The 19,851-nt window shown below is 45.6% G+C and overlaps 1 protein-coding gene and 1 long non-coding RNA gene across 2 annotated transcripts in view; both read right to left on the bottom strand.

Moving 5' to 3' along the window:
- Positions 1 to 4,252: 4,252 nt before the first annotated feature.
- LOC147244697 (uncharacterized) lies at positions 4,253 to 10,102 on the bottom strand. Its single transcript, XR_015109993.1, has 4 exons — positions 9,008 to 10,102; positions 6,618 to 8,196; positions 5,659 to 5,747; positions 4,253 to 4,585 (listed from the first exon to the last, which is right to left on the bottom strand). It is a non-coding gene; the product is annotated as an uncharacterized LOC147244697 (long non-coding RNA).
- Positions 10,103 to 10,504: 402 nt separating this feature from the next.
- Positions 10,505 to 19,851, bottom strand: part of lasp1 (LIM and SH3 protein 1) — a 29,829-nt gene continuing 20,482 nt past the window's right edge. Inside the window, exons 4-7 of the mRNA XM_086184654.1 lie at positions 18,088 to 18,195; positions 15,417 to 15,468; positions 14,687 to 14,778; positions 10,505 to 13,975 (exon numbers count right to left, since the gene is read on the bottom strand). Coding sequence (XP_086040780.1) covers positions 13,802 to 13,975; positions 14,687 to 14,778; positions 15,417 to 15,468; positions 18,088 to 18,195 — 426 coding nt within the window. The 3' untranslated portion in view covers positions 10,505 to 13,801. The remainder of the gene's footprint in view (positions 13,976 to 14,686; positions 14,779 to 15,416; positions 15,469 to 18,087; positions 18,196 to 19,851) is intronic.

Here is a 19,851-nt window from a genome sequence, read left to right as displayed (position 1 = left end):
TGGCCATTACATCACAATGAGGTCCGGCTATTAAAACGACACCAAGGCCGTGGCGTGTCAGCATTTCGCAGCGCTGCGCATGTTTAAAAATAGTTTTTGCTTCCTGTGCGTTATATTGTCCTGTAAGCTACTGTTACTGTTTTTTTTGGTGTAGAAAGTGAACTGATACTTGTGTGTGTGTGTGTGTGTGTGTGTGTGCGCGCGCGTGCATGTATCTTCCTCATCTACATGCACCTTTGACAACACTTTTCCAGCCAAACACACAATGGCAGCAGTGATGACATCACCTCTGCTATATTGGGGGTTAACGTCACCCCAACCTGGGCGGATGGACCCATAGAGGAGGAGATGTCCTCCCCTCGAATGAACTGAATGTATAATTTACTGGGAAAAAAAGGGCTTGGCTGGGGTGTGTCATCTACAACCCCCCCCCCCAATTTCTCCTTCTCCTCCACCCCAACAAAAACCTGATGCTCACCGCTTCCACCTCAGGAGAGGAGCAAAGCAACAGAGGAGACAGAGGGAGGGAGGACGAGGGGGGATGAGGTAATCAATGGACATACACTGCCAGAGAAGGGAGATCTGAGGAGGGGGAGACTGTGCAGGACCATTCATCACCGCTGTTACAAGCAGCAGCTGGTTGCCTCCAAAGCAGCAGGCAAGTTTCACGCAAAGCTCTGGCAAGCCACTGAAAACTGTCAGTGCTGAAGAAAAGTGCAGGAGAGCTGCAAATCCCCAAGAATCAGGTGAAACATCTGTGCCCTGCCTGCCTGAGTACCAGGAAACGAGCGGCGCCGAGGATGCCGCTCACTGTGAAGGCGGGTGACACGAGTACGCAACGTTACAAAGCACTTGTTTGAGCATCTATGAATGAACGCGGATGCAAACGAGAAAAAAAAAAGACCCTGTTGCATGACAAACCATCTCCCGCCTCCATAGTGAACCTGGTTGCAAATTTCTATACGACAGGTTAAAACGAGTCATCCACCAAATCAGCCACACCCCTCTTTGCATGCATTTTTTCGTATATCTTCCTCAAGCGCTGATCTAGTACCCGGCATCACACATAAGCCGGTGATGTTTTGAGCTATGTCATCTCTCCGGAGGCCTGGCACTTGCCAGCGGCTGTTTGATCCCCCCCACCCTCCCACCCCCCACCACTACCACCGCACCCAAAGTGAAATCTGGCTTCCTGGGGGAGATGAGAACACACCACAGCAGGGTTTATGCCTTGAGGGAAAACAACGAACGGCTGTAATGAATGCACCTTCTGTGTGTTTTGTGTCAGCAAAGTGTAGGTAGGTGAAGCTCTGGTGCTTCACTTCCCCTCTGCATCCTCACCATCCTCACCTGGTCCATGATTTCAGCGAGCCTCCTCCCTCCTCCTGTCTCCAGTCATGGCACGAGATCACCGGCTCTTGTTTCTTCTCTTTGCTTGTTCAGTATTCCCAGCCGCAGACCGATCCTGCCCTGCTCACACAGATGAGGCAGCCAGGCAGCCCAGTGCTGCTGCTGCGCCTCTCCACAGAGGCATGATTCCGTCTCTCCCGGTGTCTTTTAGTGTGACAGTCTCACACATCCAGCCAACAACTCCTCTCTTGTCCTTTTCTCTGTCCTGTCTTCTTCTGCTGCAGCTGTGGGTGGAGGTGGAGGGCAAACAGGGTATGTGTGGGATCACCACCTATCTCCTTGATAACCCCACGGAGGGAAGAGTCTCCCGCTCTCCGTTTTCGTTCTCAAGCTCTTTCACTCGTCCCTGCGTAAGCTGGCCCCTTGCCTCACCTCCCCTCCCTCCTTCCCTCCCTCTCTCTCTCTCTGCCTCCACTTCCCTCCTCTCTTTCCATCTCCCCTCCCCCTCCTGCTGCAACCGAGGAGAGCTAGAAAGAGCAAATGAGAGAGAAGGAGCAAGGAGGGCGGAGGGTTGAGATTGGTTGCTGAGGGACCATGTGACTCCCGGCAGACGACTGAGGGACCCTCTACCAGCTGTCCAGCTCATGCTTCCCTGAAAACCTCTGTTGCCATTGACAACAGCTGCCGTGCAACAACCACAGCTCCCCTGAAATAAAGCCATTGGCTGGCTGAATTTCTGTCCCCCGCCCCCTTTGTTGGGGGAGCATGTTGGGATGTGTAGTCCTCCACAAGAGCGTTTAAGAACAGGCATCCCCGTGCCCCTGAGATGAATGCTGATCAGCTGACAGCCACACTTAAGCGAGGGGCAGGAATCCATGTCATTAGCATAAAAACTTTGGCTACACAACCGCACAGAGCAGAGGAAAGACCTCCAGGCCCGGGCATTCTTGATGAGCCAGGAAAAAGACATCCTCTGTCGCTTCCCTCTCAGCCTGCACGGAGGGTAACCCCCCCCCACAACAACAGGAACTCCATGGGTGAAGGCTATGGCGAGGCGGGCCCCCCTCTTTCATTGCCTCATTTTTCTTTATTTGCACTGCCTCTATCCTGGTCACCCCTCCCTCTCCACCTATTGTGTTATTACACCCAATTCCTCATAACCCTCCCTCCCTCCACCCAGCCAACTCTGTCTCATTGGCATTCCAGAAAAGGTTGTGAGAGGTTACAGGTGCCATGGACGGGAGATGTTGTTATAAACTAGCTGCATGTGTCAAAGGACACATTGTTCAGCATCAATTTGAAGGAGAAATCCTGGCTGGGATGCTCTTGCATCATCGTATATAATTGGTCTGTGAGGCTCAGCGCATTCCGAGGGATATCATGTGATGATGTACGGTAATGAATGTTTTGGGTTTCTCCACTTTTTAAAAGCTTTTGTTTTCTAGGCCTGTTTAAATGACCTGAGACCGTTATTTTCAGCTGGGGAACTGACAGACTGCTGCAGAAAGAAGAGCTTTCAGTACATCTACAAACATCATCTCATGGCGCGCACAGTGACGCTTGATGGAAAATAATGTTTTATGGTGATGTTTAGGCACAAAAACACAAGGCCCAACATTGTAAAACAATCAAACTGTGAAACGCAGTGTTGTAAATACCGCTCAAACACGACTCCAACCCCAAACTGTTGCTGCGAAGTTATCTTTGATTTGTGTGACCGTGACCTTTGACCACCAAAATCTTTTCAGTTCATCCTTGAGTCCCGGGCAACGCTTGAACCAAATGCGAAGATGTGAACTGAGACCGACGGCCGAACAGACCGTAAACAGAAAAAAAAACCCCACAGTCGTTATGAATGGAACCACCAACTGAAGGTCCCATTTTTAACGTTTAATGTCTCATTCACACAGAAGCTCTTCAAATTTGGGACCAAACTCCACTGGGACTCAAGGATGACCTTAAACGACCACGGGGTCAAAGGTCAAGGGCATCGTGACAGGCGCCCTTTGGCAGAGGCATAAAACCGAGCAGAATTTCCAGTTTTAATTTGTTTTAAAATAAATACCTGGTGGTAACTGTATTCATTCAGGGTTTCGGAGAATACTGGGTCACTCAAACCTGCACTCGTGGTGTTCCGCTGGTACGTTTTACCTTTAATCTCAAATGGTAGAGAAAATCCGAGAAGAGGACAGCACACAGTAACACAGCCGCCATGGCTGGATTTATCCTTTTAAAGAAGTCATAAAAAAAAAAAAAATGCCGCAAACTGCAGCCTCCATCTGACTAAAAATACAGCCCCCGGAGAGAGCCAAGGCCTCTGTGGCAGAAAAACAAAAGAGCACCTGTGGTGGCTTATTTTGATTCAATGGACACATAACATAGCTGTGACATGATGGGATAAGGTATCTAGGAGCAGCGTGACAGGCCAGCGACTGAAGGGAGGAGGGGGGCGGGAATGCAGCAAGGTCATGTAACACGGGGAGCAACAAACAACAACACAAAACCTGCCCTACTTTAGTCCAGCGACAACGCATCTGAGCAGCCTCGAGTGGAGACGGTTGCAGTGTCATCCAATACGGATGTGCCACAGATGTGGTTTAAAGAGTGCGTGTGTGTGTGTGTGTGTGTGTCCTCAGACAGAACAGCGGACGCATTGTAATGGTGAGAGTGGCAGATTATACTATCAGCAGAGGAATTCCGATTATTTCCCAGAGAGGGTTTGTGTGCACACATGTGGCAGAAACTTAAACGAAGTAGCTGGCAGACGGTTTTGTGTGTGTGTGTGTGTGTGTGTGTGTGTGTGTGTGTGTGTGTGTGTGTGTGTGTGTTTGTGTGTGTAGGGGGGGTGCACTATGAGGCCTTCTGGCCTGACATTAAAGGAATAGTTCAACATTTTGGGGCGTCTAGATTTATTTCTTTTTTGCTGAGACGGGCAGACAATCATCACCTTCTTCTTAAATAGTTGGTAATCACAGTATTACTCCGTCCTGAGGAGTACTCCTACTAGAGCCAGCAATAACTTGTTGTTTGAGGAGTTTGATTTCACACGTGAGATTTCAAGATTAAAGTCAAAGCCGGAGTGTTATTCAAGGTGGCTGCAGCTACAAAGCCCCTCGTGTGGAGGAACTGGTGTAAGGACGGGGTTCAGGAGGTTCTCTCTCCTCGTGTATAAGCGGTGTGGCATCAGGACTTTGAAGAGACCGTCCTGAATATTGCATCTGTTCAGAGGGAGAAACTGCACAAACAGGGAAGAGGTGGCCACATTCATCAAGCTGGTCTGCCAGGAAATGCCCCCCACCCCCCCACTACTACCCACCAGGACAGTGTCACGTCCATTAAATATACGGCGCTTTTCAGCAGCAGCACCAGAACAAAAGTATCTGATGCTGGATGAACACAAACTAATTCTGCTGGTGTCTTTTACACGGCGATCACTGCAGTGGACACGGGCCGCGCCGGCTGGCTGCTCTTTAGACTTCAATCAAAGCATTTCAACGTTCTCTTGAATTTGTATTTTGGCTCGGCTATCCTGGACATGCTGAGCTAATGCCTGTCCGTCCCATTCGAGGAGGAAGGTTCTTCAAAAATGGCACAAAGCTCACGGTCACGTCACATGCGCGCCGCATCCGTCCCATTCTCAGGAACACCTTGACGGAATATCTTCAAAATTTGTCAGGAATTAATTAACCGAAGCTATTTTGAATACTGTGACGGGCACAAGTCCGCACACAGCCGTGATGCAATATTCCTACTTACTCATTTCTGGTCCTAATACTCTTCTGCAGAGGAGTGCAGTGGTGGTGGTATTTGTTAAATACGTCTAGTGTACAAATACAAAAACGTCTCTTCACTTATCTGCTCTTACCTTGCCTTTTTCTGACAAATTGTACTTAACCCCTGCATGTTTTAACTGAAATATCTTTTCCCTTTCATTAGGTAAAAAGCATCTGAATAGGAAAATTCGATATTTTTTCTTGGAGCCTGTATTCTTTCATTTCACTTCTGGAGGAGATGAGACAAGAGTTGATTTTTCCGAGGGCACTTAGCGTTTGTAAAAGATCGTGTTTTTATGTTGAATATATGAATCCAACCCAATCGAGGAGAATAGAATAGAACGCTCTTTCTTGTCATTACACAGGTGTAGAACAAAATTGTGGAGCTTCTCCCAATGTCAGTGCACACAGGAATGGAATAAGTACAAAAATATAAGTGTAACAAATCTTAACAGCAAAATAAATGCAGAAATAGTGCACAAAATCTCGAATGTGGCTGCGAAATAAATGTCAAAGTGGGAAGTAAGAAGCTGACCTTTGACCTTGGAGATGAACAGACAAGTCAGAGCAGGATGGAGAGACGAGTTCTTCTTCTGTTGACGACATGACAAACATTAAGTAGAGCTGTGAATGCAGACAGAATATCGGATGACACAGAGAAAGCAGCAAGACAACACAGCATCAACAGCATCAACAGCATCTCAGTCTCTGAAACCAAGTCCCAAGTCCCTAGGTTTCTTGAGAGTTCCAGACCTGAGTTCCCATCAGCTGTCAGAGTCAAAAAACTGCTGTCATGTAACATTTTCTCTTCCATCCATCTAGACAGACCAGAGTTCATTCACATCATAGATGCCGGGTCATCGGCCTACTGAAGGTAAACAGCACCATCTGCTGGATTAAAGGTAGATTACAGATCAGGCCATATCAGGATTGGAGAGAAAATTTTCACAACATACTGTATAAACAACAAATATTAGTATTGTCCTGCGATAGAAAAGAGGTCAGAGGTCAAACTAAGCGTCATGTTTTTTTTAACATGTGATTAACTGCTTTGCTGATGAGCTCCAGACTCACACGTGAGGGGCAGGGGACGGTGTCAGGGAACTATATAACGTATTTTCAGTCCGGTCTGTGTTCCCTCAAGGTGTTTTTTGTCTCTCCAAAAATGAAAAAAATTAAGATCTACCATGTTTCGTTTTGTTTTTTAAAAAAAGGCCAAATTAATCATTTAAAATCACTACCACTGTAAAATATTGACTGTTGGCGGAGGCCTTTCATCCAGGCTGCCTTAAACTGCTGCTGATATACTTTCAGTGGGTCGCTGTCGGTCTCTCAGACGAACACACTCACTTTTTGGAAAGGAAATAAGATTATTGTCCACCCTGACAAGAACAAAGACTCCATTCTCTCCCCTCAGTGGCGTGTTGTGGGGCTGAGACCCGCGCTAGTTAGCTTAGCCTAATGAATGGAGGTGGATGGGAAGTGACAACCTACCTCCGTCAGGACTTATCAGTTGTATCAGGTTCAGGGAGCTGGGTCAAATCACTGCGCGCAGCGGGGTCGTCAGGGAAGTAGTTCCGGCATTGTGTGTGACACTCTGTTTACGACTTGGCCAAAGTAGTAAAATGTAGTGGGGGGAGGAAAAAAAACGTGGAAAAAAGCTTTGTTATTTATCTTTGACCCATTAGAGATTGGTTGATATAAGACGTGAAGGGACATCTTCCTCAAGTCGCCAACAAGCCGCCGATTGCTGATTTCAAACATTCTCTTCTTCGTGTTTTACCTTGATTGGCGGCTGGCAAACAACTTACAAGTCGAATTGTCGCACCCTAGCGGACAGACTGTAATTTTAGATGAATATTTAACTCATCAGTACTTCTAGTGTAACCAGAGGTTGCATGAGTACTTAAAAAAAAAATAAAACTTGCTCTTTCCACGCCGTTGATGTAATATATGAATAAATGTGTGTATTTATTTGTTTTTATAAGAAGTTATAGTTCTCACTGTATCTTTAATGTAGTGCACTTAGCGCTAACAATTACAACTTTAAGGTAACACCATGAATACAATCTATACGACCCCTTTGAAGACAACATGAGATTACACGAGCTTGTAATATTAAATGATGTTGTGCAAAACCCAAGTTATATTAATGCAGGAAAAGACTCTCTGTTTTTTGTGGGAAATGATTGTTGTCCAGCCTCCTGAAAGCAAAATCATTTTGTAATTAAGGGCTTAACTTGATTTGCACTTGAAAATAACAGATTCAAATACTCCAGGTCAAAAAGACATCATACAAATGTTTTTTTTAAGTTAACGATTACAATAAAACCAAAAACTCTGAACCAAAGTGAAAGCAACTGGGTTTACTGAAACCATCTTTATTTTATTGATCATGTGAAACATTGTCATCAGCTTCAGTAAATCATCAGTGCGTTATTATTTATATACACAACACATCTATGAGGCTTGGTGGTAAAACTCTTCATGCAGGTCGCTGGCAGCCAGAAACAGCAGAGAGCAACAGAACCGACATCTGGGCAGCCGATATTCCACCACCGTGGCACGGACAGTTATTGTGCTGTCACGTCCTCCTTTGACCTGACGGGGGGGGGGGGGGGGGGGGGGTGATTGTAGCGACGAAAGACGAAAGACGAGCGACACTTAGATGAAGTGATACGAAGAGTGATATCGAGCAGGTTTTCCTCCTGACAACTTGAAAAATCAGAGGCCCCACAGTCAAACTGAGCAGTCAAAATGATCTCACAGTGCTACGCGAGGGCCGGCTCACACTCGGTCCTGCCTCCTTGTTGATGGAGTTACTGAGCGTGTGCAGGGGAAGCGCCTCTCCTCCAAACAGACACATGCACTGCTTGAGTAGATGACAAATACACTGATCGCCTATCGGTAAACGGGGGATTCAGCCAGCCTGGACACCCAGTGAGGTAATGCAGGAGGGGGAGAAATGGGACTGGGGTGCAGAGAAAGCAGGCTTCCTGTCCGTTTGTTTCCTCTCCCCGCTGGACGGCTCTCCAGGTCCCACGAGAGCGCTCCGACGAGACGACTCTTCTCCCTGAAAGACGTGACGGACAACTGCGCTCAGGTATTTTACAATCCGGACCCATCGTCTGTTTCGAGTCGGCTTCAAACGGGTGCAAAAAGATTTTCACAATAAGATAATAATCTCAGAAAATATCAGAGTTAAGAACATTTTTACTTTTTGTTCACATAAACCGACTTCACCGTGGTGCAACGACTGCCATCATCTGGTGTTTTTAAAAAGAAAAAAAGAAAAAGTGACATAATCTGTAATTATATTGTATTCCAACTGCCTTTTTTTTGGAGGGGGGGGGTTCATGGTTTATTTTTATTTGTTTACAACATGGCAAGTGAAATCCTAACAGAAGCAGATGAGCACAGAAGAGCGGGGCGTCTGTCAGTACTGGAAGATGTTTGAAAAGGATTTGAGTAAAAAAAGGATCCTGTTGGGTTTGATGTCAACAAAATAATACAAATAATGTAACTGCATTAATCCTCATTTATGATCATCATCATCGTGTACAGTGACCTTAATGAACTAAAGGAAATGTTTGATTACAAATTCAAAACTGAGACATGAAACGTGATCAATGAGAATATCACCAGTGTAGTAGAATTCAATACTGGGGAGGAGCAAACATGCAGGATACTATCGATACAACCACACCGTCTGATTATTTCCTGATATCGCGATATCGAATATAACAACCACTAATAATTCATCTACATCATTTTTCTTGGGGGGGGGGGGTCGTTTTAAGTATGAGCATAGCTTTTATTGTTTTAAAGGTTAAAAATCCCGGTTGAGGCTTACATATGTGACACGCAGTGAAGAGCTTCCTTACCCGAGGTACATGATGGAAACCAGGAGGGATGCTGGAGCGGAAGAACACGCGTCCTCCGCCCGCTCGGAGAGTCGCCGCTGCCGCCGCCGCCTCATCACAGCATGTAGATGATGTAGGAGAGGAAGACGAGGCCCATGATGGCGAAGAACATCAACACCAAAATGTCCACCATTATGGAAACGCAGGCAGGGATGGACGGTGGAGATGTGGGTGTACCAGCATGAACCGATGCGAGACCACCGGGCCGCGAGATCGGCTAAGATCGGCTAAGATCGGAAGGGTTCGGAGGCAGACGGCGTGAAGGATTCAGGGAGAAGTTTGCCCTGATATTTTCCTGCTAGAAGGGCTTTACGAAGTGGATAAAGGGATCCATTTAGTCTTTAGTCATCGGAGGGGGGATTATTCGACTACGAGACCATTAAAACAGAATACGAACAATAAAAGGCTCATGTGAAACGCAAGCAAAGGAGAAACAGTCACCGACCCAGTAAGCAATGGGAACCGACCGTTGGAAGATTTCTGACTTCGTCTGCGACAGAATCGTCGTTTGATTGGACTTCTAGTTGATCATTTTGCCAAGCCTTTTATATAAAAGTTTGTTTTTCTTGGTTACATTTGGGAAAACAGCAGAGTTTGGGTTGAAATTTAGCAAGTCACGTCACAAAGGATTTGCTCTCTGGCAGACAAAACCCGGGGCCAAGTTCTGGAAAATATTCAAAACGAACAACCTATTGTGGCAAAACAGGAAGTGGAGGTTCAGGAAAACGACTTCACTCGATTATGGAAAAAACGCCACTAAATTATTTTGTAATCTTGATGTTTGATTTGTTTTTTTTAATGGGATCGAAAAATGACGTCACCAAGGCTGACATGCTGGCTCCATTCCATTTTTTGTACTCGAGGGTTGAAGTGACACGTGACGTGTTTCTACAACGCAGCTTCGCTCCTTGCCTGCGAGACTAAATTGGGGTTCGTTCGTTCTTTCCAGAACAGCTTCGTGCGTCCAAACATTTGGTGAGAGAGGCCGACACACCTGGGAGACGCAGCAGTGGGCTGATGGACAGTTGTGCCATTGGATGACGTATTTTTGTAGGCCAGACTAAACGCTCGAAGTGAACAAACGACAGCACGGACACACGACCAACTGGCTTCACGCTACTCGGGTCTTTCCCCCCCCCCCCCCCCCTTTTTTAATAAAGAGAAATAAAAAGCTTCAGAATTCAGGTGCGACGTTTACTGATGCATTTTACGCTGCAGATCAAATGTTGAAAACAAGCATCAAACTGCAAACTCATTCAAAAGGAAGAAAAAAACATCAACATTTCCCTTCAGGCGCATGAGGCAAGATGGAGCGGAAACGACAATCTGAGAAAAATGACATTTTATTGAATCTGCAGAATCATAAGTACAATTTGAAGTGCTGTAACAGGGCAACAGGAGATGATATCAGGTCCTTAACTCTGAGAATGTATTCCGAGTCTTGAATACACGTGGATGTCAATATGCATATGGTATCTCTTTCTTTTTTATTTAAAAAATAACCCCCCCCCCCCAAAAAAAAAAATTATCAAAAAACAATTCCAGATGAAAAGCACAGAATTGGTCTGAATGCTAAACCTGTGATTGTGGATTACATGATTTCACTCTGCGAAGTCTACAGTATATAACCAGTATCATAGAAGCAGGAATGATTCATCAGAAGCACAGGAGCCCACGATGAAGGCCGAAGGGGAGAGAGAGAGGCGTCAGCGGAGGGGTGGGTAGATAGAAACTTGAATGGAAGCTGGGTTATGATATGGCGTTATGGTTCAGCAGATATGATGAGTGATGTCAGAGCGGTCGAGCTGGAATTTGGCGCTAACCCCCGACTGATACCGAGGTCAGACGAACAACTTGCACCGCCTCACATCCAGGAAGCCCTGGGCACTCCCCCCCACATGCTCAAATCCAACCAGAAATCCATCCTGAGCCGTACTTACACAACACCGGCTGTCTTTGGCTGCTTTTTCTACTTCGTCCGGAAAGCCAACTTATTTAAAATTTAAAAAAAAAAAAAAAAATCAACAGTCTCGAGACAAAAGAAAATTCGGACTGGATGTAATCTGCAAGGAAACAAAGCCTACCAGTGTTAGCAGCTTAAATAAAACCAAAGCCAAGAACACTTCCACTTCAAGCCAAACCACCAAATTTCCTTTTAGCTAAGAGCTCTTAAGCAAACCTCCCATCAAACACCTGTGCTGCACATCACCTGCTGTCAGGTAACGCCAAGTACAAGCGGCGCATGCTCGTTTTTGACCACCTGTTGGAGATTTTTCCCTGATATTTAAAAAAAAAATTTTTTCTCATCAGCACTGTCACAATTCATCACAATAAAGTTGCAAAATTCATGAATGTTCAACACCGACAACCACGCAGGACCACCCCCCCCCCCCCCCACAAGTCCACTTTTTAAAGTCATAGAACTTCCCCTCAACCACCTCGACAAAAAAATATGATGATCCCCATCAATCTGCAGGGAAGCCACACCCCCGAGCACCAAGACCTGTAAAGACCCCGCCCACTGACCTCTGATACATATACAATTGTACAATGTCGTCTAGCTACATAGCGAGAGCCTTGCTTCTTCTGATGAAGCCGAGCCTCCACCTCTACACCCCCCCCCCCCCGTTGCCTCACGGCTGCCAGTCACAGGAGGATGACAAAGCAAGAAAAGGGGAAGAAGGGGTGTGGAAGGTCAGAGGTCAATGATTTATTTACACTGATGAGATTATGACTTCTTTCTTTCCTTAAACGTCTGACGAGGGTCCTCGCAGCTCGACAGCGTCCACACTGAGAGGGAGGACGCAGCTTCAGTTTGTTTTTGTGAGCCTGAGTGGCCGCCACTACACAAAAGTTGATGTTATTTTACTGATAAAGAAAATGGGGTGGGGGGGGGGGGGGTAGCTCAAGAGATACTTCACCCAAAAAGTGTATTTTGCCTTTTAAATACACACAAATAGGTGTCTTGAAACCAACAAAGATGTCTTTTTTTTCCTTTTTTTTTTTTTTTTTGGAGAACACGGCGCTGCCGCAAAGAAGAGACGCGGCGGTGGAAACACAGCTGCGTTCTCTCAGGGCGCTGGAAAGGCAGAGTACACCTTTTTTTTGGGGTAAAGTATTGATTAGTAACTGAAAAGACGTTAGCGGCAGGTGCTGAGACACAGAGTTTAGACTTTCTTTCAAGGATATTCATGAATGCCGTCATTTCCCTCTTTGAATAACAAACAGCATGACGGAGATATAATGGTCACAAACTGAACCGAGCAGGTGGGCTTCACCAGCAGGCGGCCGGCTACGCTCCAACCTGATTGATCTCACAACGGATGTAATACTGAGGCCGCACAGGTCTGGATTAAATTCCTCTATAAATTGAGTTGCTGGTTTATTCATTTAATACACCGACATGTTTTTTTGTTGTTGTTGTTTTGTTTTTTTCTGTTGAAAATAAGCATTTTACAATAAACAACAAAGGCAAAAAAAAAAAACAAAAAAAAAAAAGGAAGAACAGCAAGAGAAACGAGTACAACAGGGAGGGTTTCAACAGTTACACTCACATCTCATAGAAAAAAAAAAAAAGACTGGAATGTTCATTACAAATGCAGTGGGATTAATCTAAAATGAAGAAAAAATATATATATCACAATATAGAGTTGTGCTTGGCTCCTCCTTTGTAAATGCGGTTTTAATGGTGATAATGTAGCCTTGGTCACAGTCGCTGTGATTCTGTCAGAATTGAAGGCATTCGAGGTGCCAAAAACAGGGAAAAGGTGTTAATCTGTGGTTATAAGTTGTATTTCCAGAGCAACTGAGGTTACGTGTTCAGTGTGGTCGCAGGGTTACGCCCCCCCTACCGTCATCCCTCCTGTCATCTGACCTGCCTGAGATAGGAAACAGCAGGAGGCGCTCTTCAGTTAGAATTCCAGTTTCACAACAATACCCACAATGCAGTGCTGAACACAAGTTGAGCCCACAATGACAAGCAAGATGTGTCTACTCTCTATAAATATATTAAAAGCCTCTCTGATTTACGCCACAGGGTCACAGGTTAGAGGAATGTACACAAGTCAAAATAATCAAGCTCAGATTTGACAGGTTGAGATTCTACACTGTGTTTCCAGTCGGCCAAGCTCCTGCTGCAAAGTGAAGAGACAGACACAAAACAAGGCTGTAAAATTACCACCCACACTCCAAACTTAGTACGCAGAATAATGACTGCATCTATCTGCTGCCATGGAAACCAAGTGTTGACTGACTGGAGGGGAAAAGGGCTTTTTACATGTTGTCATCTCGACTTCCGCGTGATGTTGCGTCAGGATTGTTAAGTGCTATAGCGAGGATGGCGCGGCAGGACCCCTGACATGAACTGTGACTTCATCTTTTAAGACTTTCACTTTTCCACTCGTGACAGGATGACAGTGGAGCCAGGTTTGAGGACAGATTAAGAGGATGAACGACATCCAAGCAGAGACAGACATCAGCACGGACAGAGACGGGTAAGAGAGGCAGGCAGACAGACAGAGAAGGACAGACAGACAGAAAGATAGAGGAAGTCTGAAGTTAGCGAGCTCGAGAGTGAGAGCCGAGCTGGGATGGGGTGGGGTGGGGGGGTTAGGACCTCACAGGACAGATTAGCGAGCAAGAGTTAAATCAAGAGTAAGCGGCATTAAGATGAGATGGCACTGGGCTTTTCCTTTCATTCTTTCCCTCCCTTTCTCTACCTCCTCCTTTTTCTTTCCCTCTTTCTTCCCCTCTCACTCAGATGGCCTCCACGTAGTTGGCAGGCAGCATCCCCTTGTCGCCAGTGCGCTCCACACGGCCGTACATCCAGCCCTCATCGATCTGCTGCACATCTACGATCACGTCCCCGTCCACGAAGGACACCTCGTCCTCATCGGCAGCAGAGTAGTCATACACGGCCCTGTACCGCTTCTGTGGACACGAAACAAGTTAGTTTACAAAAACACGGCAGACACAAATGTTCCAGCAGAAATGACCTCGCTAAGCTGCTACCTCACTGACCAGGATGGTGTTAACGCACGTGTGAGTGCTTGGAAACAACGGGAGCGACATCGTCTGTGAGTTTGCCGTCCCAGATCCACAATGCTCGTGTGACCTCTCACACCCTCGACGCAGATTTGGCAAACATGTATCATGAGTCTGAAGTGCAACATTTTAATATATATTATAATACCTATTATATATATATTCTTAATATATATATACCGCAACCATCAGTGGTATCCTGAGAGAAAGAGAGCCACCCAGTGAAGACATAAAGTTTATAGACCTAAAAGGAGAGTTCTGGGAGTCACAGGAACTGGAACAACCAGAACATCAAGATCCCGATCCTGTTTGTGGTCTGGCTCTTTGTGAGCTTTTTCTGATTGTGATTGCGATTCTGATTTCTGATCTTTTACCTGAAAATTATGCAAAGACGGAAACACCAGCAACTGGAAAAGGAGACACGACGCATACAGGAGCGCGTCACAGTCCAAGAAGGAACCCTTATTTAACTGGCCTGTTCTAAATTCATCAATTTAGCATCAATTCAGAAGTCTGGAGGAAATTTCAATAATATCTTTTGTTTCTTTTCCAGTTTTGAAATCAGCAGTAAAAGAGGCCTGAGAGTGGAGGACTTACCCCAGCACTGGCAGGGGGGGCAGCGGCCGCCTGGCGCACCGGCTCAGCAGGCTCATAGTTGTAGTTCTGAGAGGCGGCAGAGGGCTGGTAGGCTGGTGAGACAGAGGAGGCGGAGAAATGTTTGTGGTGGAACCATGCTTGTTATTTCTACTACATCTCAGACTTGCTGAGAGTGAGTCAGTCGAAGACAGCCAGGAATTCAAGATCATGGCGAGCCACAACACGCATCCGGTGGTTTCTGATTCCACTGAGACTAAAATCTCCAAAATAAAGCCGTAGTGTCTGAGTGAGAAACAAACGTGTTTATACAGGTACAATTCTCACAGCTCACTGTTCCACTAAGGTCCTCACGATGGTTTCTTCTGCACATCCAACAGTCCAAACAACAACAAAGAACAAATGCTGTACATTTATTATTTACTTGAACACTTGTTGATGTGTTTTCTTTTAATCAATAACATTGGTAACTCTACTGTGCACAGAATAATTTAGAACCTCAGGTGGTGCGACTGGGCAGCACCCAGCCAGGTGAGGTCACAAGCCAGGGGACCCAAGCACCAACAAGGCATGATAAGAAGACATCTGATCGCAGCGCATCTTCTAGAACACAAGTCCACTCTGCTGGTCAACAGCTACTCGTCCTGCTGCCAGACGTTCACTGTGGCTTCTACTCATTACATATGAATGTTAAGACATCAATATGCATGCACAACGTGTACCAGAGAGCTACCTGGAGCGGGGTTGCTTGGCTGATGATGCTGGGCCTCTCCTCCCATGTTCCTCTAAATTTGTGAGAGACAAACACAAAGTCACAGGTGAATAAGGAGAGCGCATGCATCAAGATAAATAACCACAAGTGCAGTTCTAGAAAATGCTCATGAGCACATTTCACTTTACATCCACCAGAGGTCTCTCACTTCCTCTCCAACACCCTTCTACTTGTGGTGATAGGTGGGGCGCTAAGTGCAGCAGAGCCAACAGAGGCAACTTGACGTGGAGAGGATGTGACATCTCAACGGCCGGAAGTAGTTTGAGCTCTGAGGTTGCATAGCAACCCTTGCTGACACATCAGGAAGAACAGGTGAAGTGAAAAAAAAAGGGTTTAATGGAAGCTTGAATGCTTGTGGTGAGCTGGAGCCAGCAAGACACAATAGGAGAATACTGGGGGGGGGGGGTTAAAACAGGAAGCCCTGATGTACAACTTCAGAGATAAAAGGTCCAGAAGCTCAAACAGTGGTACACTGATGACACTGAGTGACTGCTCTATGACTGCGCTGAACACCCCCGCCCCCTGACTGCCAGGCTGATAACAGACTGACTCTCACCGCTGCGGTCAAGCTTTACAACCCTGATTCTGTCCTGGCTTGCAGCCGCCATCAAAGAGCCCCCTGTGCCGGCGGGTCCAGCGGGGGAGTGTGTTCACACACTGGATGGGATGACGGAGTGTTTGTGCACGGACAGTGAAGCAAGTGACTGAGACAACACAGTGACTGTTCTCAAGTGCAATATGCTAAGTGAGAGTGTGTGTGAAGGAGATTATTTTTTGTTTGTTTTGATGGAGCGGTTCGAACAGATGGTGTGTTTAAGTTTACCGGAAGACTCTATGCTGTTGAACTACAACCCCCCCCCCCCCCATGCCTGCAACATCTCAGTCTTCGCTGCAGGACAAGTGGAAGGGGAAAATTGAAATATGACTGGACCGGTTTATGTCTTATGTCTTGTTGAGGAGAGAACCAAGAGAGAAGTGTGCAGTGTTCATCTGGAGCGGTTCCCTTCCGATTGACACACTGATGCAAGCAGATGTTTTCCTCATCTTTCTGAGGAGATTTTGCAGCGTTACTGAAATCAATGGCACCAAAACGCACTTGGCCTGTGTGTGTGTGTGTGTGTGTGTGTGTGTGTGTGTGTGTGTGTGTGTACTCAAGAATACATGCAATAAATCTGGATCTTTCTCTGTGAATGTCCTTGATATCAGACATGCATGATCTTTCATCAAATGCAAGCAGCAATTACCCTCCACACTAATTATGCCATTAGAGAAGGCGGGCTGGTTATATGCAATGGCAATAGCAATAGCCTCTGCGTGCACATGTGTTTAACATGGAAATAAAGGTCTTTAACGCCCATGCAAGCAGGTACAGGACACGAGGGAAACACTGCACGCTGCTCTGTATTTACAAAGGAATGGCAAATCAATAACTTGCCGACGGAGAGAAAAGGGAGGGGTGGAGGAGAGGGTAGAAAATGATTTGAGGAGAATCTCATTACAATTAATGAGGAGCGCTGTCAGCAGATAAAGTCTGACATTTACTGATGTCAGTGACGAGGCAGGTAGATGAAAGATATTTAAGAAACTAGAAGGGCACCAACGCAGATACCCCCACCAAGGCCGTGGATAATGAACGACAAGATACAAAATGATGGGAAATTATAGGTTCTGATAGGGCAACCCAATTGGTCAACTGCACTACTCGAATGCACATTAATCAGTCTAACATCACAAGAAAATGTCGCTGAGATTGGCTAAATAATGTCCTTGTTGCTAGGTAGTAACCAACGAGTAGTAAACCTGCCATGACATGGTACGACATGAAAACCTGTCCCACCACAATATGAATCCAATTTGTTTCTACTTTTGAACTGATTGGTAACATCACAACATGACGCTGAAGGGCATGTGAACAGACAGCACCACTGTCAGTGACGATGTGGTGGAGCACAACATGGACATTGCTTCAAGAGAACCTCAACAAGGTCCAAGGCTCACCTGCAGCATGTTTGTCACACCCCCAATTTCAAATGTATCAAGTTTTGTTCTTCATCATTTCCTCTTCAGTGTTACTGCTTTTTAAATTGAATTTTTGGCCGTTGCTGAAGAATTAATGTGAAAAATGAACACAAGCTTGATTATTTTCACTGGGATGGAGAGCACCAGAGCTTGCTGGGGTCATCTCCATGTTGTGCAACAACACAACTGAGAAAGTCATAAACATCTTAAGTCGTAAAAGAATAATGACATTTTAGCGACGTTAATCACATCTGCCCCCAAATGTGACGGCCCGTGCCCCACCCCTCCAAGAGGAAAGTGGTAATTTTGGCATAATCCTGCTGACAGAGGGACACTGGGAGAGCTCAGATCTCTGCCAGCTTACTTCAAATGGCCCAATTATCCTCCCCAGAACAAACCCTCGGTTCAATATTGGAGAGGAGATTATAGTCATATAGACTAATCGACTCAAGACTCGTGTTTCTTAGCAGGCAGTCGGGGGCACACACAACATCAGAAGAGCCCTAAATGCTCAGTCTTTTCTGGCATTTACAGCTCTTCCACCAAGTTTTCTACAAATAAATAACACAGCGAGGGAAAGGGCGATCACGTAGTCACTCCTGCTGTAACTTACATTGCTGATTTGGTCCTGCGATTTCTTATTTCTCTGACAGTCTTGCGTGTCTGCGACCACACTCATACCTTTCCCTTTGCTCTTCTCAAACTCCTCCTTGTAGAGAACCTGCACAGAAAACAAACAAAACAAAAAAAAACATCATGTTAGATGTGACAGAAAAGATTTTTTTTTAAAAAAGCCAGGCAAAGTCAAACCAGATTTTTGAATGAAATCAATCTGCCATTCCCATTAACAGCTGCGATTCAACATGGAAAATCTAACAAATGCTGCACAAATGATTGTCTAAAGATGCTTGACTTTGGTTAATTTAATACAAACAGTTTTTTTTTTTTTGTAAGTCAGGAAAATCAATAAAGTTGTAGCAGGTGAGAGAACGTAACGCTTCTCCCTGCCAGGACCTGTCAACCTCATCACTATTTCAAATTTATTTGGCAAATAGATCAGCCCTCAGGTTTGATGAGCCGTATCTTTGCTTGATAACGAGCTTCTGAGCTGAACTATTGATCACAACACAACCTGTGCAATTACATCACCGCAACAAACCCCTCTCGCAATTATCTGAAACAGTGCAGCGCAACTGTTGCAGAAATGAAACAACTACTGCAAAAAGACCCAAATAAACCAACTGCTGTTTACTGAATCTGATTTGAAAACTGTACCACACAAATGGTTTTTATGCAAGTTTAAATTCTTGTGTTCGATTTGATTTCAAGATCATCGGTAATTTTATGAGTATTTTTCTTGATAACCAAGCAAACACACCCATGATCCCATGTGTTTAGTTCAACCTGGTTGCAATGTTGTGAACAATAATTGCACTGTGACTTTCACCAAATACCACATCTAGTATCATACTTGTACTTTCATGACTGTGGATCATCGCAGGACGTTCTCGTTGTATCGGCCACATTTCTGACACTAAGGCTCACTAACGGTGAATATGCCTCTGTAGAGGGTATTTTCTGCTAAGCACATGCACCCACTCAGCAAATCAGCCAGTTTAGAATTCACAGGCAGAAATAATCCGTGTTATTGTATGCATAAACTCCGCCTGAAGCGATCATTTGTGTGTATGAAAGCAAATTAGGCTTGGCCTGATATGTACGGCTTAGTCTTCTGTGGTGACGTCCACTTCCTGTTTGCTGGGGAGCGGAGGCCGTACATTCAGGAAATGTTGGTAACCATATAAGGTCAAAACGAGAAGTAGCGTATGGCAAGTCTGTGTGTCTTTGTTTCCAGCCGTTCCACCCTATCCCGACCCTAAGGGCAAAGCAGGAAGTGTCCAGCCCATGCAGCAACAGATCACTATCAGTAATCACAATGCGTGGAGGTTTACCTCACTGCTGTCCCGCTGAGGAGAATTGGGAACCCACAAGAAGCAAACCAATACATTTGGATCTGAAGCGCAAAGTCACATCAGTGTTTTGTTTTTAAATCAACAGCTTCAAATTCACCACAGACAAACCACAAAGCACTTCCTCCTCCACACACCGACACCTTGTTCCTGCCTGCATGCGCCCCACCACTTCTCTGACAATGGAGGTTGCCTGCACAGTCCATTACCAGGAAACACAGCTAACCCCTTTAAAGTCCACATGATGTCTGTCACAGCCACTGCTGACCAGGCCTCCCCTCATGTTTCGTGTGAGGGTGGTGTTGTAAGATGCAGTGTTCATCTGCTGATAAATGAAGTGAAAACTACAACTGATCCTCACGCTACAGGAAATCATACACAGCTCTCAAGCCCGCTTGCAGGGATAA

Source organism: Aulostomus chinensis, chromosome 18 (genome assembly GCF_037954235.1).
Source record: "Aulostomus chinensis isolate RoL2024-O1b breed Wild chromosome 18, RoL_Achi_v1.0, whole genome shotgun sequence".
NCBI lineage: Eukaryota > Metazoa > Chordata > Actinopteri > Syngnathiformes > Aulostomidae > Aulostomus > Aulostomus chinensis.
This window is presented reverse-complemented; position numbering and strand designations above follow the sequence as displayed.